This window comes from Lontra canadensis, unplaced genomic scaffold (assembly GCF_010015895.1).
Source record: "Lontra canadensis isolate GAN:19392208 unplaced genomic scaffold, GSC_riverotter_1.0 scaffold19, whole genome shotgun sequence".
NCBI classification, from domain to species: Eukaryota; Metazoa; Chordata; class Mammalia; order Carnivora; family Mustelidae; genus Lontra; species Lontra canadensis.
In genome coordinates, this window is record NW_022631013.1 from 15,119,599 (window position 1) to 15,147,196 (window position 27,598).

At 48.2% G+C, this 27,598-nt stretch overlaps 1 protein-coding gene across 2 annotated transcripts in view; it reads left to right on the forward strand.

Annotated features, from left to right (window-relative positions):
* Positions 1–305: 305 nt before the first annotated feature.
* Positions 306–27,598, forward strand: part of GALNT12 (polypeptide N-acetylgalactosaminyltransferase 12) — a 38,838-nt gene continuing 11,545 nt past the window's right edge. The window contains exons 1-6 of one of the 2 annotated variants that reach the window (XM_032860693.1): positions 306–685; positions 13,665–13,834; positions 18,985–19,174; positions 22,509–22,694; positions 25,582–25,699; positions 27,272–27,448. In XM_032860693.1, coding sequence (XP_032716584.1) covers positions 321–685; positions 13,665–13,834; positions 18,985–19,174; positions 22,509–22,694; positions 25,582–25,699; positions 27,272–27,448 — 1,206 coding nt within the window. In that variant the 5' untranslated portion in view covers positions 306–320. The remainder of the gene's footprint in view (positions 686–13,664; positions 13,835–18,984; positions 19,175–22,508; positions 22,695–25,581; positions 25,700–27,271; positions 27,449–27,598) is intronic. The other variant, XM_032860694.1, reaches the window with a different exon arrangement.

Sequence of the window (27,598 nt, forward strand, 5' to 3'; positions counted from 1 at the left end):
ATTTACTGAGCGCTTAGGATGTGCCAGGCGCTGAGCTGAGGCTTTTACGGCCGTCAACTTGATCCTAATGCACCCAGCCCAACGAGGAAGGTGCGAATCTCGGCAAGCCCGCGCGTGTGCCCAGTGAAGACCAGCCACCCTCCGCGGCTTGGGGGCCGCGCTCCTACGGGGCGGGGGGGCGGGAAGGGGGCAGGGCGCAGGTGGGGCGGGCCGGGGGCGGGGCGGGCCGGGGCGGGGCGGCGCGGCTGTTCCGGGATCCGGGTCCGGGTCTGCGCCTCCGCCTCCGGGCGAGCCGAGCGCTGGCCCCAGCTGGAGGGCTCATGTGGGGGCGCGCGGCCTGGAGGCGCTGCCCGCGGGGGCGGCGGCGCGGCCGGGAGGCGCTGCTGGCGGTGCTGGCGCTGCTGGCTCTGGCCGGGTTGGGCTCCGTGCTGCGGGAGCGTCGCGGGGCCAAGGCGGCCGAGCCGGGACCCCTGCGCACCCCGCGCCCGGGGCGGCGCGACCCGGTCCTGCCGCGGCCGCCGGTGCCCGACGACGCTCTGGGCGCGCAGGGTGAGGCGGTGCGGTTGCAGCTGCAGGGCGAGGAGCTGCGGCTGCAGGAGGAGAGTGTGCGGCTGCACCAGATCAACATCTACCTTAGCGACCGCATCTCACTGCACCGCCGCCTGCCCGAGCGCTGGAACCCGCTGTGAGTCCTCAGGTGGCCGGGGGAACACTGCCCGCGGGGTCCCCGGCCCTCGGTTTCTGCATCCGTGAAGAGGCGGGGTGGAACCTGGGTCTCGAAATACCTGCGGATCGCGCGTCTTACTCAGTCTTTCTCAGAAGTGGGCAGTGGCAGGGGGTCATGTGGAATGGGGAGACGCATGAAAGTTTAAAAAAAATGAAAACAGAAAAAAAAATTTCAGAAATTGATGAATCTTTTACTGGGTGGTCTCTTGTCTCTGCCCCTCTTGAGAAGGTCTGTCATTCGGCTCTGAAAAAGTGGCGGCGGGAGGGTCAGGGCTAAGCAGACAGGTATAAGATGAGACCCCCTTTGCGTGCTCTTCCTGGTTTCACAGCACCTCCTGTCCAGCTCTGCCGGTATGGCCCTACCTTGGTGAAACTAAGGACTGTTAGAGTTTGAGATAGGGTCCACTTTCACTTATCTGTGTGTGCCAGGCCCTTGAATGAACCAGGAGGGGAGGGCGCTCCAGCAGGAGAGATAAAAGGTCGCCAGAAGGCCAAGTCGGAGGCTTCCCCCTCACTGGGAGCTGGATTCCTGAGCATTAGGCAGAGGAGAGCCGGAAGGAGGTGGCGGGAAAGGCTCCTTCTGGCCGAGGTTCAGCTCAGCTCACTCTTGTGGATGGTGCAGGCCCTGAGCAGGTGTGGTTAGAGGCCTAATTTCTCTGGGAGCTGCTGGCTGGGTGGGTTGTGCCCACTGCCTAAGTGAGAAGAGAGCAAGCTGGTAAAAGGACAGAACTTCTGGCCTTCTCTCCCCTTCGTTCCATTAGTGGGGATCTTCCACCTCCCCGCTTTGAGCCCCATTCTTAAAGACTTTGAGGAAGAGGACTCATAGAGGGGTTTCCTGGGAGTAACCGGTGGGGAGGCCTCCTCTATGCACTGTGCACTTTCCGCTCCTTCCTGTTCCTTGGCGTGCCTGCTTTAGAGATGTGGCAAAGGTCTCAGGGAGGACAGGTGACTCACCTAGGGCTCCAGAGCTGGAAAGCGGTGGAACTGGCTATGGGGGATGGGACCCTCCTGGCCCCCTTGGCATTGTGCTGATTTCAGAATTTGGGGATCCGTGAATCCTTGGGTAGAGAAAGCATGAGTACCTGCTCCAGGAAGTGATCCCCACCCCACTTCGGCAGAGCGGGGAAGGACTTGGGATTCATCGTCTTCCCTATTTTCCAGCATCTGTTCATGTCTAGCCTCATGCTTTTGCCTGAGGCATTTTGTCTCTTCATCTTTTTGAGTAGAACTTTATTAGTGCTGGTCACAGTTCCCTCCACTTTCCCTATCTGCAGAATAAGGAATGAGTAGAAATAACACAGCCTAGGAATTAATACAACGTTGAACACACCGTGTACTCAATTCTTACTAGTGTTCCCCCCTTCCCTAATGCCAACGGGGTACTCAGGAGGCCGCTTTTAGGAGTCACAGAGGGATTGGTTGTAAACTTTTTCTTTTCCGGGTTCCAGCTTCCTTCATTGTCCCAGGTTGAGAAATCTCTTTCAAGCACTGTGGATAACCTGTGGGGCTTATGGCATCCCGTCTCCATGGTGACACAGCTGCCCTGTGTCCTATCAGGATTTGCTTATAGATCCTGCTGTTGCATTGACTCTGGGAAGTTAATCCAGACCCAGCATGATAAGAAGTATGAATGCCTCCTGCCTTTAATTCCCACAGCAGGGCCTGATGGATTATTGTTGCCTAGCTGGAAAGAAAGGTGAGCCTGATCTGGGTCGCTCTCAGCCAGACCAGGCTGTGAAGCGTAACTTCAGCGTGGCCCGTAAGGTTGGGGCCTTTCATACAGTTCATACAAATGTGAGCGCCTAATCAGGTCTGGGAAACCAGAATGGCAGAATATAAATTTATAATTGGAGTGGCGCTGCGTGCCAGGAGTTGGTGGGGGGGGGTGTCTCTTGGGACTTTGATTGATAAGCAGAGGGATGGTTAAAATCCTTGAATGTCACAAAGGGAAAGGCCCTAAGGGAGATCCAGTCTAACCAGAGAAGAAAAGCCATGCCCCCAAAGTAACACGCAGATCCCGGGCAGAGCTGCTCTAAAACCCAGATCTTTGATTCTCTCCTCCTTTTTAGTATGCAGGCAATTATTTATCTATTCATTTTATTTTATTTTTTCATTTATTTTTAAAGATTTTATTTGTTTATTTGACAGACAGAGATCACAAGTAGAGAGGCAGGCAGAGAGAGAGAGGGGAAAGCAGGCTCCCCACTGAGCAGAGAGCCTGATGTGAGGCTCGATCCCAGGATCCTGGGATCATGACCTGAGCTGAAGGCAAAGGCTTTAACCCACTGAGCCACCCAGGCACCCCAATCTGTTTATTTTCATTATAAAAGCAATATATGTTCACTCTAGAAATTTTAGCATATGCAGAGAAGCAAAAATTAATAAATAAATAAAAACCATCTGTAAACTTACTGCCCTAGGAGAACCACTGTTAACATTTTTCTGTGTATTCTTTTAGACTTTTCCAGGTATAGAAATAGATTTTGAAAAATATGCCTATGGGTATGTGAATGAGAACATATTCAAACATGAGTATGTACATGGGTTCATACACGTATTTAACTGGTCTTTACACTACACTGGATGAACCTGTTACCATAGGCAAGGAGCTGGGAATTACCAAGGGACTCCGGCTTCTTCTTCTTGGTGTCTGCAAGCCTGGAGACTGCATCCACTCTCTTGGACTGGCCAGACCCATAAAGATGCTTCAGTGTTGGCTCTAATTCCTTGAAACTTGGTGTTAGACCCCCGCTCTTCTGTGAGTCTGATAATTCACATGCCAGTGGACTAGAGCACAGCTTTACTTCTGTTATTTCTGTTTCTGTTATTTGTTTTTGTTTATTTCTGTTGCATAACAAATACCATCTCCTCTGAGCTGGACGAGGAGATGGAACTTTCACTCTGAGATGGCAATAGGCCCAAGTGTGGAGCCAGAAAGCTGGATTTGTGGCCTAGGGGAGCGTTGAGACATATTGATGCTAAGGACTTTCCCCACAATTTCTGTACGTAGGCCCTAGGCTGAGGCTGATGTTCATCTAGGGTTGAAATGTACTGTCTTAGGGTCTCTGGGGTTTAAATTACTCAGAAGATGAAGGGTGGGTGCTTTTAATGCAAGTGGGAGAATACTAGAATTAGACAAAGCAGGGATTCAAAACAGATCACCTATTGTTGAAACTAGCGATGACATCACAGCCCCTTTAAGGTGTGTCACGAGGAAACGGTTGCTAATGTTGTACCAATATTTGCAGAGTTTGTTTTTATAGATCCATGAAAATCCTTGAGATAATCACAATAATGTCATTCTTGTTTGTATTCTGACCTATGTAGCCAGTGAGAAAGATGCTGTGGAGTGACTGTGCCCTTGGGGCTGTGCATTTCCACAGCCACATGGTTGGAGATGGCACCTGTGACCATCAGACATTCTCTGCCGTAACAGAAGGATTTTGAACAGCTGTTTAGGAAAGTGTGCCAACAATACATAGGTGTTTCTTGAATCCTTGCCTCAAGGTGTTAGCCTCACTAATGCTAATATTGCAAATGTGTATCTGAGTTCGGGGATCAGGACTTGGGTGCTGGGATGGTGAAGAATTTTCCAAATAGCTCTAAGTATGTAATTTAGCAAAAGAAAGCATGTCTTGCTGGGGTTGGCAGGAGGGTGGGGATTGGTTAGGATTTCCCTTCTTGCAGAGAGGTGGCCTACTTGACTGTTCTTGTAACAACAGTATCTTTGGAACAACATCACGCATGGTGTGGAGATGAGACTGATGTTTCTTGGCTTCCCCAGCAAGGTTGTAAACTGCAGGTTAATTTATTTTTATTTTTATTTTTAAAATACTTTTATTTTTCTTTTCAGTGTTCCAGAATTCATTGTTTATGCACCACACCCAGTGTTCCATGCAATATATGCCCTCCATGGGGCATCTGGGTGGCTCAGTGAGTTAAAGCCTCTGCCTTTGGCTCAGGTCGTGATCCCAGGGTCCTGGGATCGAGCCCCACATTGGGCTCTCTGCTCATCGGGGAGCCTGCTTCCTCCTCTCTCTCTGTCTGCCTCTCTGCCTACTTGTGATCTCTGTCTGTCAAATAAATAAATTAAAAAAAAATATATATATATATGCCCTCCATAATACCCACCACCAGGCTCACCAAACCTCCCACCCTTCTACCCTCCAAAACCCTTAGTTTGTTTCTCAGAGTCCACAGTCTCTCATGGTTCGTTGCCCTCTCCAATTTCCCCCAACTCACTTCTCTCCATCTCCCCATGTCCTCCATGTTATTCCTTCTGCTCCACAAGTAAGTGAAACCATATGATAATTGACTCTCTCTGCTTGACTTATTTCACTCAGCATAATCTCTTCCAGTCCCGTCCATGTTGCTACAAAAGTTGGGTATTCATCCTTTCTGATGGAGGCATAATACTCCATGGTGTATATAGACCATATCTTCTTTATCCATTAGTCCACTGAAGGGCATCTTGGTTCTTTCCACAGTTTGGCAACTGTGGCCATTGCTGCTATGAACATTGGGGTACAGATGGCCCTTCTTTTCACTACATCTGTATCTTTGGGGTAAATACCCAGTAGTGCAATTGCAGGATCATAAGGAAGCTCTATTTTTAATTCCTTAAGGAACCTCCACATACTTATCCAAATTTGACCCCTCTGTAACTTTCCCATGTGTGATATAGTTTTCCTAATGAAAGAACAAACAAACAAACAAACAAACAAAAAACCTCAGTATATATTTCCTTCCTTCCCTTTCAAGTGAGAATACATTTAAGGAAAGATATTATCCTATATAATGGTACTTATATTGATAACAGCAAATCCTTCAAATAGATTTTTCAATAGCGCATTTCTAGATTCCAAGTCAACCTCCCCCCCAAATACCCAGTGTATCAATGACCCAATTTTAAAATGTTGCCCGAACAAAGAAAAAATATAGATGTGGTTTGGCAGCTTCAAACATGGTGCCTTTAGATTTTTACAATCTGACCCATATTTCCATTAATGAAGCCAACTCATTAGTTTTTTTAATAAAGATTTTATTTATTTATTTGACATACAGAGATCACAAGTAGGCAGAGAGGCAGGCAGAGAGAGAGGAAGGGAAGCAGGCTCCCCGCTGAGCAAAGAGCCCGATGCCCGGCTCGATGCCAGGACCCTGGGATCATGACCTGAGCCAAAGGCAGAGGCTTTAACCCACTGAGCCACCCAGGCACCGTTATTTTATTAATTTTTACCAGACCCATCTGTGGTTGTCAGAGTAGCATCTTTTCTTTGAATCAGTGCTTTCAGCCTGCAAAACATAATCAGGTTTAGTTAGTGTTTTTGTGATACCATTATCCATCCTTTTACTCTCATTCATTCTGTGTCCTTATGTTGTGGGCGTATCTTTAAGTAGCATGTCACTTGATTTTGTGTGGTCGTTAAAGAAAACATCCAGGCTGACAATCTTTGATTTTTAACTAGTAGGTCCATATACATATATTTTTTTCTCATGCTTACAAGACACTTGGGGTTTGATTATTTTGATTATGCCTTCTTATTTTATACTTTCTAATTGTTTTTGCCTCCCCCCCCCCTTTTTTTTAATGCTGCTTTTTGAGTCTATAGAAGTTTTTTCTCTCCCTCTCTTATTCCACTTTTTCTTCCCTACTAATTTGGCAGTCCTGTTGTTCATTCCTAACTTCAGCGATCAGTTTGAAAGTACATATTCAAGTCCTCAGGATCTAAAGTTAATCACTCGCTGTGGGCCTTCAGATGATGCTTTAACATTGGTCGGTTTCCTTCCCGATTTCTGTGCCATTTTACTCCAGGGTTTTAATTCTTTCTTTTAAACCAACACATTAAAACGTTTAAAAAATGTGGGTTTTTTTTTTTTGTTGTTGTTGTTTATATTTACCCGCAAAGTGATCGTTTTTCTCTGTCCTTCATTCATTCCTGAACTCTGGGTGGTCTTTGGATCTCAGAGAACTTCCTGGGGTTCTTTTCCTTCTTGAAGCATGTCATGTATTCATTACCGTAGAGAAATTCAGTTTCATGAATTCAGTTTTACCTATCTGAAAATGTTCTTACTTTGGTCTTGTTCTTGAAAGATAATTTTTTTTTTTTGGGTATGTAATTCCAAATTGATAGTTTGACATTTGAAGATAATATTCTGTTGCCCCCTCACATGTACTATGGCTGTGAGATGTCAGTTCTGAATGAGATTTGCCTATCATTCTTGTATTTTTGTTATTCATTCTTTTATTTATTTAAGCATCTTAAATATACTTATGCTCTGTGTCTCATAACTCTAGTTATTTTCTTGTTGTTCCTGGACTCTGAGGACTTTTTTTTTTCCTTTTCTGTAAGCTGAGGCATGCATTTAAAAGGTTTTTCCAAAAGTATTTTATCAAGAATTTTTTCCAACAGGGTTTTCCCAGGCATTGTAGTCTTCCATATTGCCAGAAGCGGAAGTCCTATATTCACTTAAAAAAAAAAAAAAAGACCTATTTTTCTATTAGTCATATTGCTATTGTTGCTTGAAAGTGACTGAAAACCCAATACAAACTGACTTGAATATAAACGAAAATATATTAACTTCTATCACAGAAAAGTCTAGGGTGAGGATTAGGTTCAGATTATTCTGGGCCCCGGATTCAGTGACTCACCTGATGTCATCATGATGGAAAATGTTCATTGATCAGGCCTGGGGAGCATGTGACCTTCTCAGAGGGGTGTGCATACGTGTGTGTGTGTGTGTGTGTGTGTGTGTAGCCTTGCACAGACCATGTGCACTGAGAGTCCAGGAGACATGGTTCCTGAAAGAGAAATCAAAATGCAGTAATGTGGAGAAAGGAAAAAGGATTTTGGGTGGGCAAACACACCAAGGTACATTATGACCTTGCTGGCCCGTTCTGCAAAGGATATGGGTTTTCCTTTTTTTTTTTTTTTAATTTTATTTATTTATTTGACAGAGAGAGATCACAAGTAGAGAGGCAGGCAGCTGCTGAGCAGAGAGCCCGATGCGGGGCTTGATCCCAGGACCCTGAGACCATGACCTGAGACGAAGGCAGAGGCTTTAACCCACTGAGCCACCCAGGTGCCCGGGTTTTCCTTTTTTTTAAAGGACATTTATGTGATAACTTGAATATAAACATAAAAGAAGATTAGGAGGCATTGATCTGCAGAATATCCCATTCATCCACACCCTTATAATACCTAGATTCGTATTGTGCTGGTGGAGATTATGGTCTCCACCCAACAGGGTTGGAGGGCGAGTGGAGTAATGTAGGTGAGATGCTTAGCAACACTACCCATGATGTCGGCAGCACGCAATACATGTTATTATTACCAGATACAGTACAGAGCATGCAGAAAGTACAGCAGAAACCAGAATTCAGCCGCTGCCCTTACAAAGCACATGAATTATACCAGAAAGTTAAGGAGAGGACGACCCACTATGATTTAGCAGTGAATTTGGCTGTGGGCTCCGTTTTGTCCCCTAGGCAAAAGTGGAACCCTGAGTGATGCATGTGTAGCTGTTCTTGTCTAATTAGAGGCTGCACCACTTTTTATCAGTCAGGAGAGTGAGAATGAGCAGTGCCATATAATCATTTTATATTTCATCATAGTGCCTAGGATAGGGATAAGCATATAAGCATTGTTAATAATTTTTTCAGTTAATTGATTCAGACTGAAGAGTTGGATAATTGAATCAAAGACAGTTAATTCACAATTCTAGAAGGTTAGACTTGTACATTTGTAAAAATCTTTCAACTTGTTTTGGTCATGCAATGAAAGTAAATTGCATATTTTCTTTTCAGGAGAGCATTTGTTTTGCAATCTGAACTTTTGGGAACTTGCTTTAAAAAAAAAAAAAAAAGGAAAAGGGGAAAGTATTTTTCCTGGAAATAAACTTAGACATTCCAGGATATATTGAACTTCATGAAGGAGAATGCCTTTAAGGTATGTTTAAAGAAAGAAGGGGAAACTCTATCAGGCCAAGAGAAAAGGAGCGGTCAAAGTGTGATATTATTGTCCAATGAGGACATTTGCTATGGGAAGCTAAAGAAATAGGATCCAGCCTTTTAAAAATAATCTTTCTTTGTGATTATAAAAATAATGCATGTTCGGTGTAGAACAATCTTAGAATGCAGAAAACTGCAAAGGGAGCAAAGAATCCCACTGCTCAGAGATCTCCATTGTTAACATTTTTGGCATATTTCTTTCTACTATGTATTGTTTGTGTGAGAGCGCGCTTGCTTTGCACGCCCACTGCTGCTTATAGATTTGTACCCTGCTTTTTTGATTTACCGTTACAGTAATTATTCTCCTTTACTTATGGTCTCTGAAAATGTGGTTTGGGATGGTCTCATAGCCTTTCTTCAGCTGCCCCGTGTGTCACATTTTCTTGTTGGACTGTTGGAATTGTTTATAGCTTTTTGCTGTTATAAATAATGTTACAAAGAAAAATTGCTACTGTGGGCTTCCTTCAGGGTATCTCTGATGGTTCCCTTAGGTGAGAAGTTCTTCAATATGTTGATAAGAGATTAAAGAGAAGAGGAATGTTTTGAAGCTCTGTGTAGGTTTGCTAGCTGGTACCCAGAATTTTTGTGATTTAAAGGGACACAAATAGAGAAAGAACCTAAACATTCTAGAACAGTGGCCTTGAGCTTTGGGGTTTTGCAGAGCAGTGAAAACATATAAACAAAAACATTGAGGAGGGACAGACATCTGGTCCTGGCGTTATTTGGTCCAGCAGAGCTTTTTCCGCCCTCCTCCTTATTCCCATTCTGGAAGAAATACATTTTAATACCAAACAGTAAGGATGTGATTTCACACGAAAGGACAGTTGTTTAAACTGAATAAAACTTCATTTTTGAAAAACCTCGGTTTACTGTCCTTATTTCCATTCATTCCTCCTTGGACCTGTGTACATTTGGATCTAAATTTTTGCTTTTTTTCTTAAATAAAAAAGTCTTTATTTTTAGGTTGCACAGAAACACATTTTTTTTTTCATGGAGTATAAACAATTAATTCTTTCCAAAGCTTCTAGTGGGCTCTGGCTCAGCGCTACATAGCTTTTCCATGCACCCTGGCTACGAGTCAGGGGCTTTTAAAATGCAGATACACTTATTAATATGTTTATACATATATATGTTTTCCATTTGTCGTAACATGTATTTGGAGGAGGGCCGTGATTTTGGAGGAAATGGGAAAGAGTGAGGTAGGAGAGGGACTTAGGGCCACTAAGCTTAAGATACATATTTTGAGAATCAGAATTGGCTTGGTGTTTGGACATACCGTTGGCAATATTAACATTTTTTCCTCCTTATTGTATTACACGTTTGATTTTGAAAAAATTCAAAGCCAGAGAAAATTTAAGAATAGCATAAGAAACTCCTGTTTGTCCCTCACTGAGATCCATTCATTATCTTGTTCCATTTACTTAATTTCTCTCTCTGTGCTACAGTATTATATACATTTGAGTGTAAATTTCAGCAGTAAACACCCTATAACCTTTGTTACTTCTGCATGCATTTTCTAGGGACGGGTTCATTCTCTTATGATACCATGACGTAGTTATCAAATTGAGGAAGTTTATACAACACTGCATTTTTTTCAACTGTGCCAATTTTTGGAGCATCTTTTTCTTCCTCACCCAGTATCTAATCGAGAATCAAGGGTGATGTTTAGTTCTTGTGTCTGTTTAGGCCTCTGTCTGTCTCTTAGGACACTGGCATTTTTTAAGAGTACCAGGCCTGTTGGTTTATAAAACATCTCTCAGTTTGGGCTTAGCTGGGAGATTCCTTGTGATTTATTTCGGCAGATGCAGTACCATAAACTTAGTGACTTAAAGCAACAATAAACATTCATGATTTCACATAATCTCTGTGGGTCAAGAATTCGGGAGTGGCTTGGCTGGGTGGTTCTGGCTCCAGATCTCTCATGAGATCACAGTTGAAAAAATGCTGCCCGGGCCTTTCATCATCTCAAAGCTTAACTGGGGCTAGAGGATCTGCTTTCAAAAGGACTCATCCCAGGGGGGATGGACAGTTGGGACTGGCTGTTGGCCAGGGGCCCTTGCCGCAGAGACGTCCCCATAGGATGCTTGAGTCTTCTTGCTTCACTGCATGGAGCTGGCTTCCCCCAGAAAGGGCGGTCCATGGGCGGGAACAAAGAGTAAACCTCAGCACCTTAGGACCTGACCTTGGAAGACTCATATTCTCACTTCTGCTGCATTCTGCACAGTGGCTTTAAACATATCCACAAAGTCTTTGCTCTCCTTCCCTTCAAAGGATGGAGCCTCCTTCTCTTCCCCTAGAGTGTGGACTGGATTCCCCTCTGGGGGGCGCTGTGCTAAGTGACGGCTTCTGTGCATTGGGCTGGAAGTCTGTGGTGTTCAAGGACTCAGGTTCTGTGGCTGGGGCTCCTGGGGATGCCCTCTCGCTTCACGACACCAGAGCTGCCATGCTTCCAGCCTCGGCTGACTTTTCCTCAAGTGTCCAGAGCCAGGCCTGCAAACACAGCAGGAATAAGAATGTGAAGGGGGTTGAGAAGAGCCAGCCTCCCACGGAGTCTCCGGGAGAAGCCTATGCGAGAGCCATCCCAGGGACAGCCGCGCTGTAGGAAGAGGACTTGCAGCGGTACCCGGAGAGGAAGCACAGGAGAAATGGCCTATGGCTTGTCAGAAGGAGGGCTAGGCAGGGAGGGATGGTGTTGGGATCTTTAGCTGAGCGCCCTGGTGGGGCAGGAGCAAGCCAGAATCCTGGGACAAGGGCCCTGGGCTCAAGGACCTCAGCCAGGTACAGACTCTCAGGTGTTCTGTGAACTGCCCAAGTTAGTCACCTCGCTGAGCCTAGTCTCAATAAATGCCAACGTAGCATGTGTTTTTGAGTTTAGGTATTACCTGTCATTAATTATAAGTCATTTTTTTTCATATTTAAACATTTCTGAGATTTGTAGACATCTTAAAATCAAGACATCCTGAAGGTAGGCGACATGTGTCCTTAGAGATTCTTTAAAGAATGCTGTGTCTTCCAACCATGGGCATCTTAATTTTTATGAAATATTGTAGATTGGAGATATGGTAGCACTAAGGAATCGCTTGTTTTTTTTTAAAGGGTTTTCAGTTTTATTATTAAAAAAAAAAAGAATCCTTATCCCTTAGGTCTGTTGAAATATTTATGGATGCTGTACTGTGCTGGGTTTTGCTTAGCACTAGTCTGGGATGGAGGGAATGAGGGAGAGCTTAGATGAAGCAAGATGGACTGTGCATTGAGAATTGTTGGTGTCAGGCAAAAGGTCCCCGGAGTTTCTTACAATATTCTCTCTACTGTTGGTATGTTTGAAAATGTTCATAATGAAATAAAAGGAGAAAACCCACAAAGAAACAAAGTGCATACGTAAAGGGCTTTTTCTGTGCTTTCTGCAGGATTGGGTCCCTCATTATTCAGATCCCATCCTCGATGTCACCTCCTCTAAGAGGTCCTCCCTGATTACCTCTTCGGTGGTTACTCCCCTCCTCCCTTCCCACTCCCCTCAACAGTTGCTCTGTTTCGCATCCTGCTTTTCTTCCCAGCACCATCGACTCCTGAAATTATTGATATGTTTGCTTACTTGATTATTGTCCCCTTGCATGTAAGCTCTGTGGGAGCAGGGAAGTTGTTGTTTTAAATCCAGCACACAGTAGGCAATCAGGAAATATTTGGTGACTGACTGGTAAGGGCCCACTGGTATATCGCCTGGTCCCTGGTGGACAGCCCACACAGCTGGCTTCGCTCCTCACCCTGCTAGCTTCTGCGTCTCTTGGATGTGCCCACGGCCTGTCTTTGAGGACTTCCCTTTCTGTCCAGGCCGCCTGACTGGTCTTCAGCCCATATGCCCTTCTTGCATTGCCAGCCCCCCCTTCCAGCACCCCCTTGCCAGCCCCCCTTCCAGCCCTGGGGTCCTGCGGGTGCCCCTCTTGGGTTTCTGTTCCTCCCCTCTCTGGGCACTTCTTGCTGATGAGTTCCAGTCACAGCCCAATCCCTGGGATGACCTGGGAGTTTGTCATCAGCTACTCTGAGGAGAGAATTCTCTGTCAAGTAGGGAGACTTCCCTGTAAAGTAACAGGAAACCCTACTAAAGAAAGAGGAAGGAAGCTTATTGGTTCCTATCACTGCCAGTCAGCGCACATCCCCTCACTCGTACCCTCGAGGCCACCACAGAGTGGACTGAGGGGTGGCATGGGTACTAGATGGGGAGTAGTCAGGGTCCTCTCCGGAGCCCTTCCAGACTGTTCTAGCATTCTAGCATTCTAGCGGCGGCTCCAGTTTCTGCATTCCACACAGGGCCTCTGGAAGCAGAGGTGTGGTCGGGGTGTGGGAGGGTGCTGGGGAGGGCAGTGAGACTCCAGCCAGCGGCCAGAGTGCAGTGGCACCCGCTGAAAGGGATGCCTGGCTGGGGCCCCTCCTGCAGCCAGCAGCTGCCTGCTCCCACGGGCCTGGGGACAGAAGGAGGACAGAGAATTTGCCAGGTAGAGAAATGAGGAAAGGATGTTCCAGGCAGAGGGCACAGTCTGAGCGCAGGCCTGGCAGTTAGCCATGGGGTCAGAAGGGAGCCGACAGGCGAGAGAGTGGTTGAAGAAGGGAGGTGACAGTCTCCCTCTCTTCTGGTCTGCTTAGCTTGTGTGTCGCTCAAATCTGAAAATTCCTCTAGAGCTTAAAAACAGCGTCCCACAGTTCAAGCTTATAGGGTATCATTTTTGAACCTTTCTTAGAATCTGTTAAGGCTCCTAGTGGAACACGGGGGCCTCTGGAAGATGGCAGCAGATGATTTCCCATTCCCAGAAGGAGGCCTCGAGACCGTGACCCATGTCCCCTTGGCGCCTCCCTCCCCATCAGCCCTGGTATGCAGTGTGTTCTCGATTCCTGTTCTCAATTGTTCTTGATACAAGCGATCTTGTATCTGTAGGTGCAAAGAGAAGAAATATGATTATGATCACCTTCCCACGACATCTGTCATCATAGCGTTTTATAACGAAGCCTGGTCAACCCTCCTCCGGACAGTCTATAGTGTCCTCGAGACATCCCCGGACATCCTGCTGGAAGAAGTCATTCTTGTAGATGACTACAGTGATAGAGGTAAGCTCCTGCCACGGGCTCCTGGAGGGGCCTGGTGTTCTGTGGTGGTGCCTGGGAGGCCAAAGCGTGACTTCAGAGGGGTGGAACGGGTCTGGGCAGAACAGGCTTCCTGTGTCCCCCTGGACCCGGCTCTTGTCCTCAGGGGGCTCAGGGCCTGCTGGGGCTGGAGGGGTGGTGACAGCTCTGCCACACGGTGCTGCAGGAGACAGGGTACTCGGGAAGAGGGCCGATCTTATGTCTTGAAGGGTGAGCAGTTTGTGGGCAGCAAAGGTGGAGGGAGGGGGTTCTGAGTGGAGGCACAGAAGGTAGAAAGCCTCGGAGGCATGGTGTCGCCTGGGTTGTGTAGCACCTGCCACTCATTCAGGAAGGCGGGAGGAGCAGCTGCTTCCTGGGGAACAGGCAAAGGAGGAATGTGAGACGTGGGGAAGGATGCAGGCATTAGACCTGAGGTCAGATCGGGACTTTGTCCTGAGAGCAGGTAGAGCAAAGGTGGGATTTTAAGCAGGAGAGCAGTTTTGCCCTTTGAGGTATCTAGGCCCCAGATACCTGTGGGTGGAGAACGGTGTGCAGCGGAGCTCTGCAGGGAGGCCAGGAGCTATCGGGCTGGCCCAGGTGAGAGAGGGAGGCTGGGAGTCAAGTGGGAGCAGAGGGGAGGGGCAGGAGGAACATTTAAAACATGACGTCTGCAGGATCTCTGGGTGAGTGGTGGTGCTGTCCCAGAGCTGGGAAAGCCATCCAGGGCAGGAGTGACGGGTCTGGGAGAGGAAGAGGGGCATTTGGCTTTGGATGTGTTGAGTTTGAGATGAGATCAAAAACGGTCAGCCCTGGGGGTGCTTAGGTGGCTCAGTTGGTTGGGCGTCTGACTCTTGATTTCAGCTCAAGTCATGATCTCAGAGTCCTGAGATGAAGCCTGGCATGAGGCTCCACGCTCTGCAGGGAGTCTGCTTGGGATTCTGTCTCTCCCTCTCCCCGACGCGCCTCTCTCTCTTTCTCTCAAATAAATAAATAAATAAATAAAAATCTTTAAAAGGTGGGAGGGGCAACCCAAACAGGAGAAGAACTGAAGCCAGGGAGAAATATCCCATTGAGAGGCTGGCCAGCATCCCTACCAGTAACCTGGGGTCCATAATTCACATGCAGTCCTGGACTGGCCCTTATTTATTCAGGAAACACTTTCTGAGTTTCTCCTGTGTGCCAGGCACTGTTCTAGGCACCAGGGATTCTGTGGGAAACACAGGTCCCTGCTCTCATAAACTCACATTCTGGTGGGTGGAGATGGTCCAGGAATGTCCAGGATAATGTAAGACAACACAATGTAAAATAGCATAGCGTGACATAATAATATAGCAAATGTAATGCAGCAAGGTGGAGAGTGCTGCTAAACAAAAGTGGGAGCAGGAGAGGAAGTGGAGCTTGGGCACAGGCCCTACTCCAGCTGATGGAGGCCAGGAAGCCTCCCGGAGGAGGTGGTCTTAAGCCAAAATCTAGGATGTAGAGGAGGCAGCCCAGAAGCCGCAGGTGTAGGCAGGAGCTAGGGTGAGCAGGCATTCTTCGGGGCGACCATCGGCCATTGGGGAGGCGACATGGGAGATGCGGTTGCAAGGGTGGGCAAGACCAGGCCATTTGGGCCCTTGAAGCCACCATAAGGGTTTCAGGCTTCAATATGAGGCTGATGGGAGCTGTCCGAGGGCTGTTGGAGGAACACGAAGGTCACTGGATCTTGGGCTCTGTCTGCCCTGTGGGGCATCGCCGATGGATGGTTGGGGCGGAGAGGCTGCGGTCGTGCCATGTGCCATGTGATGAGCTGAGTGAGGGCCCCTAAGTTCAACTGAGGGGAGATGTCAAGGCCGTAGCCCATTTCAAGCCAAATGAACATCCCTGGGCTACGCAGAAGGGCATCTTGCTCCTGCTTCCTGGGCATCGGCTGCCTTGGGCTCTGGGCCGGGGCTGTCTGACTTCAAAGCCTGGAGTATGTGTCCTAACTTGTGGGTGTGTTTGGCTGCTTGCACAGAGACTCAAAATAACAGTAATTTCCATGGGATAAAAATTGATGTCTCTCGGGGCGCCTGGGTGGCTCAGTGGGTTAAAGCCTCTGCCTTCAGCTCAGGTCATGATCCCAGGGTCCTGGGATTGAGCCCTGCATCGGGCTCTCTGCTCAGCAGGGAGCCTGCTTCCTCCTCTCTCTCTGCCTGCCTCTCTGCCTACTTGCAATCTCTGTCATATAAATAAATAAATAAATCTTTAAAAAAAAATTGATGTCTCTTATATCACACATCTGCGAAACGGTCGAGGGCTGGTGTGGCGGGCTTCACAGTGTCATGGCCCCAGCTGCTTCCGTCCTGTGGCTCCACTTTCTCCAGGGTGGTTTTGTCTGCATGCCCCCTGCTGGCTCTTTGCCTTCTGCTTGCTCTCACTGGCAGAAGGGTTTCAAGGGGCTTGGGAGCCAGACCTGGAAGCTGTCCTCATATCCCACCGAGCAGAACGGGCTCATTTGGCCGCACCTAGCTGCAAGGGAGGCTGGGGACAGTAGCCTATGTGATGGGTAGCTGTGTGCACCCACAGGGACCGTGTGTGTCAGGCCTCAGCTGGCTTCCATGACAGCATGCAGGCCAGGCTGGGGCTTCATGCTGAGTGATGCCCAATGGGCCCTGAGTTCTGGAGTCAGGGTACCTGGGACTGAGGTGAGCTTTACCAGGAACCTGTCATGGCACCTGGGACGAGCCACTTGTCTTTTCTGAGCCTCGATTTCTTATCTGTTAATGGGTTTCTCCACGCTTATATCAGAGAGCGGCGAGGAATAAATGAGATTGTGCACAGGACAGAACCCCATGTCAGCTGGCACTTATAGGTGCACATCTCCGTTTCCTCTGGTCCTTTCCTCCCAAGGCTGTTTTAAATCTGCTCTGGTACTGGTTCTGGATCGCATTGCACGCGCATCCCAGCTCCAACACCTTGCAGCTACACAGCCTCGAGCAAGTCCAGTGTCAACCTTGGCCTCAGCCCCAGTCAAGTGGGGTAACATTTCCGACCTCCTCGTGGGGTCATTTCGAGGATTGAGATAAGGGCGGGTCACGGACTAGGTCAGTGCCTGGCATATTGTTAGTGTTTGTTAAATGGTAACTTGTAATTTTATGAAATATTAAAAAACTGCAGGGTGCCGAAAACATTTCAGAAAGGTATTCGTTCAGAAGCAAAAATCAGATTATTTATTTTATTCTCATGGGATGGAACAGCTCCTCAGCGGGCCGGGGTGTGGGATGAAGCCCTCCCTGCACGGCTCCGTTCTCTCGCAGATGCCAGAGAGGGCGCCGTGGGGCTGAGGCTTCCCTCCCCATCCTGGTGACTTGTAGAGTGGGCAACTTGCCCCCCAGCCTGTAAAGTGATAGGAGCCCTGCCCTGCCCCTCCTCTCCCTCCTGCCACCCTCTCTGCTTGTCCCTCTCAGCGGGAGGAAGGGGTGTCAGCCCTCCAGGGCGTGGGAAGACAGTTCAGACAGACGTAATCCATAAAGGTGCAGGGAGGCTACACATGCATTTTCTTCCTTCCTTCCTTTCATTCTCTCTCTCTTTCTCCTTCCTTCCTTCCTTCCCCTTTTTATTGCACCTGCGATTTCGTGTGTTTCCTGAGCACTGCCACTGATCAGCTTCGCTTAGAAGTCACCTCCCTTATTTGTGCTGGCAGCTTATTTGCAGTTATATTTAGGATTTTAAAAAAAAAATCAACCATTGAATGCTTTATTTATTTATTTCTTTTTGCGTGTCAGGAATATTTAGAGAAACATTTTTACAAACTCTGAAGCAACCTAGAATAGTTCATAAAATTTTCCCTTTTGGTGATGACTGAGAACTTTCAGACAAAGCCCACATTGAAGTGGGGGGATTTTCTTATTTTTCGTTTGCCCAATGGGTTCCCACCTACCTCCACGTGACCCATGGAGGGGTGTGAACCAGGGCCTCCAGCCCCTTAACGTGTGTGGAGACAACAAGTCCTGGGGCCAGTCCTCGCTGTGGGCACGACCTATTGAGTTTTAATTTTTTAAAAAGATTTTATTTATTTGACAGAGATAGAGAGAACACAAGCAGTGGAAACCACAGGCAGAGAGAGAGGGGGGAAGCAGGCTCCCCACTGAGCAGGGAGCCCAATGCGGGACTCGATCCCAGGATCCTGGGATCATGACCTGAGGTGAAGGCAGATGCTTAACCGACTGAGCCACCCAGACACTCCATGACTTTTGAACATCTAAAGCCTTATTTCCTCTTCTGCAGAATGCAATGAACACGTCCTCCTAACAAATTCTGAATTTGTTTCACAAGGACGAGAGAGTATACAAGAAAGCTCTGGGAGGCAGCGTTAAGCCTGTGGATCAAGCCAGGGCCACCGGGTTAAAATCCTGGTTCCTTAGCTCACATGTTCTGGGAATTTGACACATTACTTAGCCTCTCTGGCCTCAGTGTTCTCATCTATAAATGGGGATCATTGTAGTACCTACCTCATGGGAAAGTTAGAAGACTTGCGTGACTTTGAGAGAAAACGGTAATTTTCTAGACGGTAGACGTCTAGACGGTAATTAGCACAGGAGGTTCTCTGCTGTGAACTGCAGTTATTATTCCTATTACTGTGTCCAGGGAAATGTGCTACTGAGAAAATTTACATTAACAGAAATATAAATAAAATTTGTTAACATCATTCCATATAAATTAAAATTTTATAACATATTACATAATTAACATACGGAAACCAAATTTATATTAAGCCAGTTTTTCTGAAAAATTGTGGTTGGGCAATTTTTGTTTTCTTTATTTTGAATGTTCACAAGTCAGGGTGTGATGTGTTCTTGAGGGGGTAATGACTTTCCTGAGACACATCCACATACCACGTGCACCCATTTCAAGCACATAACTCAGTGTGCGTGTGTGCTGAAGGGGAGCATTGGGGGAGCTCTGGAATTCTTCTACCCCTTTCTCTCTCAGCCTCCCCTGGCCTTGCTGTGCGTCCAGCCTCGGTTCTGGGTGAGCTGAGGGCATCCCAGGTGCAGGGCAAAGGAGGCTTCTGTCTGAACTGTTCAGTTTTCTTTTTTGAGATAGCGGGGCCCCGGAAGGGCATGGCACAGGATGTGTGGGCGTGACCCTGCTTCTCTGGCTTGCCTCCCCAGAGCACCTGAAGGAGCGCTTGGCCAGTGAGCTGTCCAGCCTGCCCAAGGTGCGTCTGATCCGCGCCAACAAGAGGGAGGGCCTGGTGCGAGCCCGGCTTCTGGGCGCTTCTGCGGCGAAGGGTGAAGTGCTGACCTTCCTGGACTGCCACTGTGAGTGCCACGAGGGTTGGCTCGAGCCGCTGCTGCAGAGGTGAGCAGTGTGGGCGGGGGCCGCACATGGTGCAGAAGCAGAAACTTCTTACCTGGGCATAGGGGGCTGCCGGGCACCTGGGTTCAGATGGCCCTTGGGCAGTCCTCTGTCAGGGGGCATGATAACAGCCCCTGCCCCACAGGGCTGCAGAGGCCATTCAATGAATTAATACATATACACAGTCCTTAGAACATGCTAGCATATAGGAGGCCCTATTAGTGTTTCTTTTATTCCTACTTATTTTACATGTTTACTGTGGAAGAAAAAAAATATCAATCACATAGAATCATGTGGTTTAAGAATATATATTTTGGCTTGTTTCCTTCAAGCAAGGCTGTCTTATCCATTATACCCCATGCCTACGTTGCTTAGGACCCATGAACCTTTAACAGACCCCAAAAATGTTTTTTTTTTTTTTAAAGATTTTATTTATTTATTTGACAGAGAGAGAGATCACAAGTAGGCAGAGAGGCAGGCAGAGAGAGAGAGGGAAGCAGGCTCCCTGCTGAGCAGAGAGCCTGATGTGGGACTCGATCCTAGGACCCTGAGATCATGACCTGAACCGAAGGCAGCGGCTTAACCCACTGAGCCACCCAGGCTCCCCCACAAAAATGTTTTTACATTAATTTTTTTTCAATCAGAAGGAAAAAAAATGAGTATCAATAATGACTGCACATTAATGAATTTAGCCTGGATGGTGTTTGTCCTTATATCAACATAGTCATAAAAGAGAGTTCTTTCTTTCTTTCTTTCTTTCTTTCTTTCTTTCTTTCTTTCTTTCTTTCTTTCTTTCTTTCTTTATGGAGCCATGAAAAGTCATAATACAGCCCTATCTTCAAGGACATGTCTCCTGCTGTCCCATGGCATGTTCCCCTGACCCTCCCAATCTGCCTGTCCTCCAAAACTACTGTCACTGGGCCCCCGCTTTTGTTCTCATCCCTCTTTCTCTCCCCGTTCTCCCGATTCTGCATCATAGCAGTCAGGAGCTGGACTGGCTGACTCAGAGCTCTGCCAGGTTGGGGGGGGAAGGGTCAAGGTTAAGGTGGGGGGTCTGTCTCTGGTCCCTCCCTGTGGAGCAGGTGAAGGGTTGGAGGACCAGGGTCTCCACAGTTGGCAGACTGTGGCCTTTAGTGCTTTGGTGCCAGAGTCTGTCTGGAAGAACTGGGGGCCCACTGACCTCCCTTCCTGTGCGAGACCAGGCTCCCCCCTATTCTGCTACTTCTGCTGTCCTTGGTCCTGTCCCCTGTGGGTGCCACAGCTGCCTCTTTCTCCTCCTCAGCTCTGCTGAGCTTCACTAGCAGCAGGAACCCAGGGTTTCCCTGGCCTGTGATGGAGTCTGAGGGTGTTTAGAACATGGTGACAGCTATGAGTTTCCTCTGGAACCTGGACCGGTGGGTTTGGCTTTCACCCCCTCCCCACTGTGCACACAGATGGCTACCTTGAGGCCAGTCTAAAGGCAGCAATGTGCTAACGCTTCCCAGAATTCTGCTCCTGCCCATCCCCGGGAGGCAGCAAGGCAGCCCTCCCCATAGATAAGTCCTTGTTCCATATCTCTAGACAAAAGCACCCCACATGGGGAATTTGTAAAATATACTAGCTCCTGTTCTCATGGCAGACTCTTTGGATCTGAATATCTGAGGGTAGGCCTGGGCTTCTGGGCGTTTCTGAAGCTCCCAGGGACCTAGGTGGGCACCAGAGTTGGCACACACTGGTCCCTTAGACTGTCCAACAGGAACAGTAACCCTGTTCCTCTGGGGCTTTTGGAATAGATCTTTGGTTCCCAAGCTCCTGGTGATTTCTGAGCTGTGGACTAGGGATGCTGGACAGCCCACGGCGCGCAGCTCAGCCCTACACAACAAAGAATGGTTTAGCCCCAGATGCCAGTAGCACACCCCCTTCTTCCCCCCGCTTCCCCCACTGTGGTGCACGCTGCTACTGGGCCTGCTCATTGTGCGACTCTACTCCAGGGACCTTTCTGCCAATGCTGGCTCTCCCCAGTTTTCCTTTTCCTGTAAAAATGTGGCTCCCCTTGGTTCCGACCAGCTTGATTGCAAGTCACAGGTTCTTGTCTGTGCCAGGGGCTAAGCAGCTTCTTTGAACCTGCCCTGTGGGTCTGCCATTGGTCCCCTCAAACCTTTTAGGAGCACCCTCAGTTTATTGAAAGAATTGGGTGTTAGTAGTACCTGGTCTGCGTCTTCCTCGCTTTAGAGAATTCTCAGATTTTATTCATACTGTCTATCCCGAACAGTGCAATTTCACCTAATACCGTAATACTTACTTAAGTGTGGTATTCACACCACCGACTTTCTGGTATTATTCTAAGGACTCTTAAAGCTCGAGTCTGCTTTATCTCTGTTTCTTCACACCATTATTCTGTGGGATTTAGGATTTTTAGGTCTCAAACTCCAGAGAAAACCCCCCAAAATGGAACCCAGAGAAATCCAGCTCAGTATCACAGCTCAGTATCAGTACACACAGCTCGGTATCAACTCCTTTTACCTGATGTGTCGTCAAATGCAGAGTACCCACACGATGTGGCAGCGTGCTGAAGGACGCTGAAGGACGCTTGGGTCTGCAGTCATGACTGGGGAGAGCAGCTGAAGCAGAAACGTGGGCTGATACCCGCCGCGGGAAGTCAGCGCTTCTCACTTTAATACCGTATAACATTTCACAATAACAAGAATTAAAAGAATAACAGTAGATCCAGGCTCTCTGTCAGTCATCTTTTACAAACATTCCCTCAGGGAGTCCTTCCATTAACCCATTAAGAGTAGGTATTGATGCAGCTGTGTTACCTATGGGCAATAGACTCAGAGAGGTTAGGTGACTTGGCTAAGGTCACATAGCAAATAAGAGGCAGGATTCAAATTTCTTTTCTAACTCCAAAGCTGATCCCCTGGTCTGGGCGCATCTCTGTTCTGAAGGGGGATAATTATTTCTTGACATGAAGATGTTTCATTGTGATTACAACCTCTTGCCATCTTTAGACACTGGAAGTCTATTTTCTGTTCTAAAAGTGATCTTTGGTTTTTCACATGTCTCGACTTTCACGGAGGGACTCAAGTTTATGCAGCAGAGCCATAGACAGAATCAGAACATAAAAGCTGTGGGACCTTCCGTCTTCAGGCCAGAATCCTTTCCTCAGCTTCCCCTGTCACCCGAGCATTCCCTCTGATGATCGCCTTCTAGGGTGTGATGTGGCCACAGGCCTTTCTCACACAGGTGCTCCTCTTTCCTCATGGAAGGAGGAAGAGATCTCATCCCCAAGCTCCCTTCTCATTTCCCGGCCACCTGTCTGCGCAGAGAGGCACACGGGGCGTACTGGTGTTCACAGGATTGGCGAAGAGGAGTCAGCGGTGGTGTGCCCTGTGATCGATGTGATTGACTGGAACACGTTTGAGTACCTGGGCAACCCCGGGGAGCCTCAGATCGGCGGCTTCGACTGGAGGCTGGTGTTCACGTGGCATGTGGTCCCCGAGAGGGAGAGGGTGCGGATGCGGTCCCCCATCGATGTCATCAGGTGAGGGGGGACTTCCAGGCGCTCACTCTTGGAGCGGGCCTTGTTGTGTCTGGCTATCGTGTCAGGGAGGGCCCTTGGGAGGGCAGGTTGGCTCTTGCGCCCTCATTTTCTCCAGAGCATTTGTTTACTTTTATTAAAAAGCTTTGCTGCAGGGCACCTGGGTGGCTCAGTTGGTTAAGCGACTGCTTTTGGCTCATGGTCCTGGAGCCCCGGGATCGAGTCCCGCGTTAGGCTCCCAGCTCCACAGGGAATCTGCTTCTCCCTCTGACCCTCTCCCCTCTCATGCTCTTTCTCACTCTTTCTCTCAAATAAATAAATAAAATCTTTAAAAAAAAAAGCTTTGATCCACACATGAATTTTATATTGGCATACTTTATTGATTGATTTACTTATTTAAAAAACTGTGGTAAAATGTGTGTATCATAAAATTTCCCACTTTCACTGTTTTTAAGTGTCAGTTCAGGGGCATCAAGCACATTCACAATATTGTACAACCATCACCTCTATATACTTCCAGGACATTTTCATTGTCCTGTCCAGAAACTCTATACCCATCAAGCAATGACTTCCCTTTCTCTCCTTTAACTCCTGGTAACTACTTTAATCCTGTCCCTATGGATTTCTCTAGTCTAGATTGCTCATATAAGTGAGATCACACAACACTTGTCCTTTTGTGTCCAGCTTGCTTTACTTAACATCATGTTTTCAAGGTTCTCCTAGAACTCCATTTATTTTTCATGGCTGAATAATATTCCACTGTATATACATCCATGTTTGATTATCCATCCACCTGCTAACGGACCCTTGGGTTGTTTCTACCTTTTGGTTATCGTAAACAGGGCTGCTGTGAATGTTGGGATACTGTTATCTGTTTGAGTCCTTGTTATCAGTTTTTTGGGTTGTATACCTAGGAGTGCAATTGGTGGGTCATATGATAACTTCAAGCTTAACATTTTGAGGACATGGTGTCAGGCGCTTTTTCAACTGGGCAGACCTGGGGCTGAATGGGCCACCTTTGACCAGTGAGTGAGCCTGGGTCTGAGTAGAGTGGGCTTAAAGGGGGCTCAGTTGCTCTCTCCTTCGTTGAGGTCTTGATATGATAACATGGCTTCTTCTTCCCCTTCCAAGTTCAGGACCAAATGGGAGGCAGATATGGGAATGAGGGGGATGGAGGTCAAACATCAGCTTACTGCTGGTGAACGGAACTGGAAGTGGTGTCTTAGATCAGCACCCTTGTTTGGCAGGTGGGCTTCTGGATCTTCCACCTGAGCTCTGACCCTGAGGTGACTCACTGCTGAGCAGAGGGAAACACCTGTGGGAATGGTGTTGAGAGATGGGGGAAGAGAGATGAATGGGGCCAAGTCATGCCCAGCCTGGAAGGCCAAGAACAGGGCTTTGGACTTTGAGAGGGTAGAAGCTGCTGGAGGGATTTGAACTGGAAATGACCATTGCCTGTTGCATTCTTTAAAGGTTGCTGGATGCCACGTGGTGAGGGGCCTGCAGGGGGTGGGGCAGAGGGCAGCAACATCATTAGGAGGCATCGTAGTCTTCCAGTCAGAAGGGATGGTGCAGGAGAAGATGGAAGGAAGTGAAGGACTCTGGGAATGTTGCAGTGGAAGAATTGCAAGAGACTGAAGGAAAATGGGGGAGGGAGATATTAGGTGATGCCCAAGCTTCTGTGGGAGTCCTGAGGGACATCCTACCCAAACTTTCACTGAACAGATTTGTAAACTGAGGCTCAGAGTAGGAAGGATCCTATCTAGGTTCACCTAAACAGCTTGGGACGCTGACCTGAACTCCCATGGTCCCCCCCCCGCCCCATTACCTGAGTACACACAGGTACTCAGGGATGTCATGGCCAACTCCCCTTCCCTTCCTGTAATATCCCTGGGCCTCAGTTTCCTCACCTGGGAAATAGATACCAGCATATCCACTCTGCCTCCTTCTGAGACTTTTAGGATGAACACACATGAAAGAGTTGTGTAGTCTAGAGCCTTCCCTTCCACAAGGATCTTGGTGTCCTTTTCCCATTGGGCCAGCGCTTGGAGCACAGGGAAAGCCAATACCTTGTCGGGGCCATGATTGCTGCTGGAAGACCTTAACATTTGTAGACAGTCAGGCTCTTAATGAAGTTTAGTTCTCCATTTCCAAATGCGTCCTTTTATATCTGCGTCTCCTGATGTGTTGACCCTACAGCTTTCTGCTGTGGTAGGATGGAAGCCTTGGGCCCTTTCTGGAACATCAGGCCGGGTGAAGAAGCAGGCCAAGTGCTGGCCATCTGGGTCCTGGAGGGGAGGCCACTCATGCAGGAGAGGAATGGGCCCTGGGAGAGCTTTAAGATGACAGCGTTGCCTTCCATGGTCTTCGATAGCCCTAAGGGCAACCATGCTTGCCCTCCCTGTGACTGTACGGCCAAGTCCACCCAAGCAAGGCACTAGCCATCTTCTTGGGGAGCATTTTTCTCTCCTTGACTCTCCTTGTCTGTGTTTCTAGAAGGACGAGGTTTTCTCTCACCCTCAGGCCTCTGCTCATGCTGGTGTCTTTTTGAAGAACCATTCCCTTCCTCTTCTCTGCCATCTCCCCTGTGTTCTTCAGGCTGAGCCCTACCCACCTGCCCCAGGCCTCCCTCTGTGTGCCCCCGGGGCTCTGGCTTGACCAGAGTGCTCTCACACACAGTGCTGGTTGAGATGTCCATGAGTTTCCCCAGAGCAGGGACCGTGAGGCACATCTCTGCCTCCAGGCTCAGCTTAGTGCCTGGCACAGATCGTGAACTCAGGACGTGGTTAGAGATGGATGGGCAGCCAGAGGGCTTGGGGCGGGCAGGAGTTCAACTGTGCTGGCTTCCTGCCATCATTCACATCACAATATGGTTCTCACACTCTTCTAGGTCTCCAACGATGGCTGGAGGGCTGTTTGCTGTGAGTAAGAAATATTTTGAGTATCTGGGGTCTTATGATACAGGAATGGAAGTTTGGGGCGGAGAAAACCTGGAATTCTCCTTTAGGGTAAGTATTCCAGTTTTCTCTTTGGACTCATTTTTAACCTGTTCTCTCCCTCTCTCTCTCTCTCTCTCTCTCTCTCAATCTCTCTCTCTTGGGGAATAATGGGATTTGCTAGGAGACCCTGGTGGACTTTTCCTTCATGTTGGCAAATTTTATCTACCAGTCCTGAAATATGATAGTAGTGGCATAGACATCCTATAAACATGCTTGTCTTCTTGTTTGAGCCTTAAAAAAAAAAAACCGTACTTTTCATAGATTCGGGGCAAGGAAGCCTCTCCCTTGAGAAGTCACCTAGTTCTTTTCTCCCACTAAAACAGGGAGGAACTGGGGCCCAGACAGGGGAGGTGATGGGGTGAGGATCACCCAAACAGTGAGTGGCAAACACTGGGCTCAAACACAGGCCCCTGCCTCCCAACCCCATCTTTGGGAACCTTGATTTGCTTAATTACCCTGTTTGGTACAGTAACTTTCGAACTTGGCCACACATGAAAATTGTTAGGGAGACTTGCTAAAAAGGCAGATTTATAAGTACAGTCCCCAGAAAGTCAGCTTTGATGGATTTTCAATTGTGACCAGGAATCTGCTTTTTGGAACAAGCCCACCTACTTGTTCTGCTATGTGTGACCCCTAGATGCCCCTTGGAGAGACCGCTAACATTTCAATGAGGTTTCCAGTTCACCAAATCCTGCATTTTAAAGTGTCAAAAGTTTAGGTTAGTGTCTGTACTTTTTAATAGAAAAAAGTTATTTTTCTGTAGATTTTATTTATTTGATAGAGAGAGAGATCACAAGTAGGCGGGTGGGGGGGGAAGCAGGCTCCCTGCTGAGCAGAGAGCCTGATGTAGGGCTCTATGCCAGAACCCTGAGATCATGACCTGAGCCGAAGGCAGAGGCTTAACCCACTGAGTCTCCCTAATAGAAAAATTTTAAGTTTCAATAATGTTTCCTGCTTTGAAAGAGTTTATAAGAATTGGCCCTCCCCCCAAAGACTCACATCCCGCATTTTAAGTACCAGATCCTATCCCTGGTCACACATCTTAGGGACAGCGGGGTGTTTCCAACCATCTGCCCTCCCCGGCATGAAATGCTCTCAGACAAGGCAGCCTGGTCAGGTGTTGGGTGTGCTTTTAATGGTCTTTCTGCCTCTTCCCTAGGTGTCAGGCTGCTCTGCCTACCTCTAGAAGTTCTTCCTTTCTCCCTTCCAAACCTCTCTTCTTACTTGCTGCTTTCCTATCTTCTGTGGCTAGGAGACCAGGTAAAGAGCCTGTGTTTTACATGATGAGTAAATGGGTTCCTGGTGAGGTCAGCTATGGGGGCTCCTTGGGTCAAGTGCATGAGCTTTAGTGCATGGACTGCAGGGTCTCACTTCTGATGGTTTATTCATCTTCGGGGCTATGTTCTTGCTCTTTGACTGTGTTCTGCATGTGCTGGGGAGGTGGCCTCCTGTCCCGTAGAGGGTGAGGCCCTGGCTGTGTTCATCGTGATGTCTATGTGCCCAGCCTCCTGGCTGCAGGCATTGTGGACCCACAGCCCGTCCCCCACTCACCTGCTGGCCTCCTCCCTGCTCTGTGCACAGATCTGGCAGTGTGGTGGGACCCTGGAGACACACCCCTGCTCACATGTTGGCCACGTTTTCCCCAAGCAAGCTCCCTACTCCCGCAACAAGGCTCTGGCCAACTGCGTCCGAGCCGCTGAAGTGTGGATGGATGAATTTAAAGAGCTCTACTACCATCGCAACCCGCACGCCCGCTTGGTGAGTTCCCCGGCCCACCTGCAGCCACCACCTACCACCCCCCCTCCCCGCCCCGGCTGGCCGTTTCCAAACCAAAGCAGCTGATTCTGGCTTCCCCGCCCCCAGCAAACTGGTTCCAGAAATAGAGACTAACTCAAGCACCCATGATAC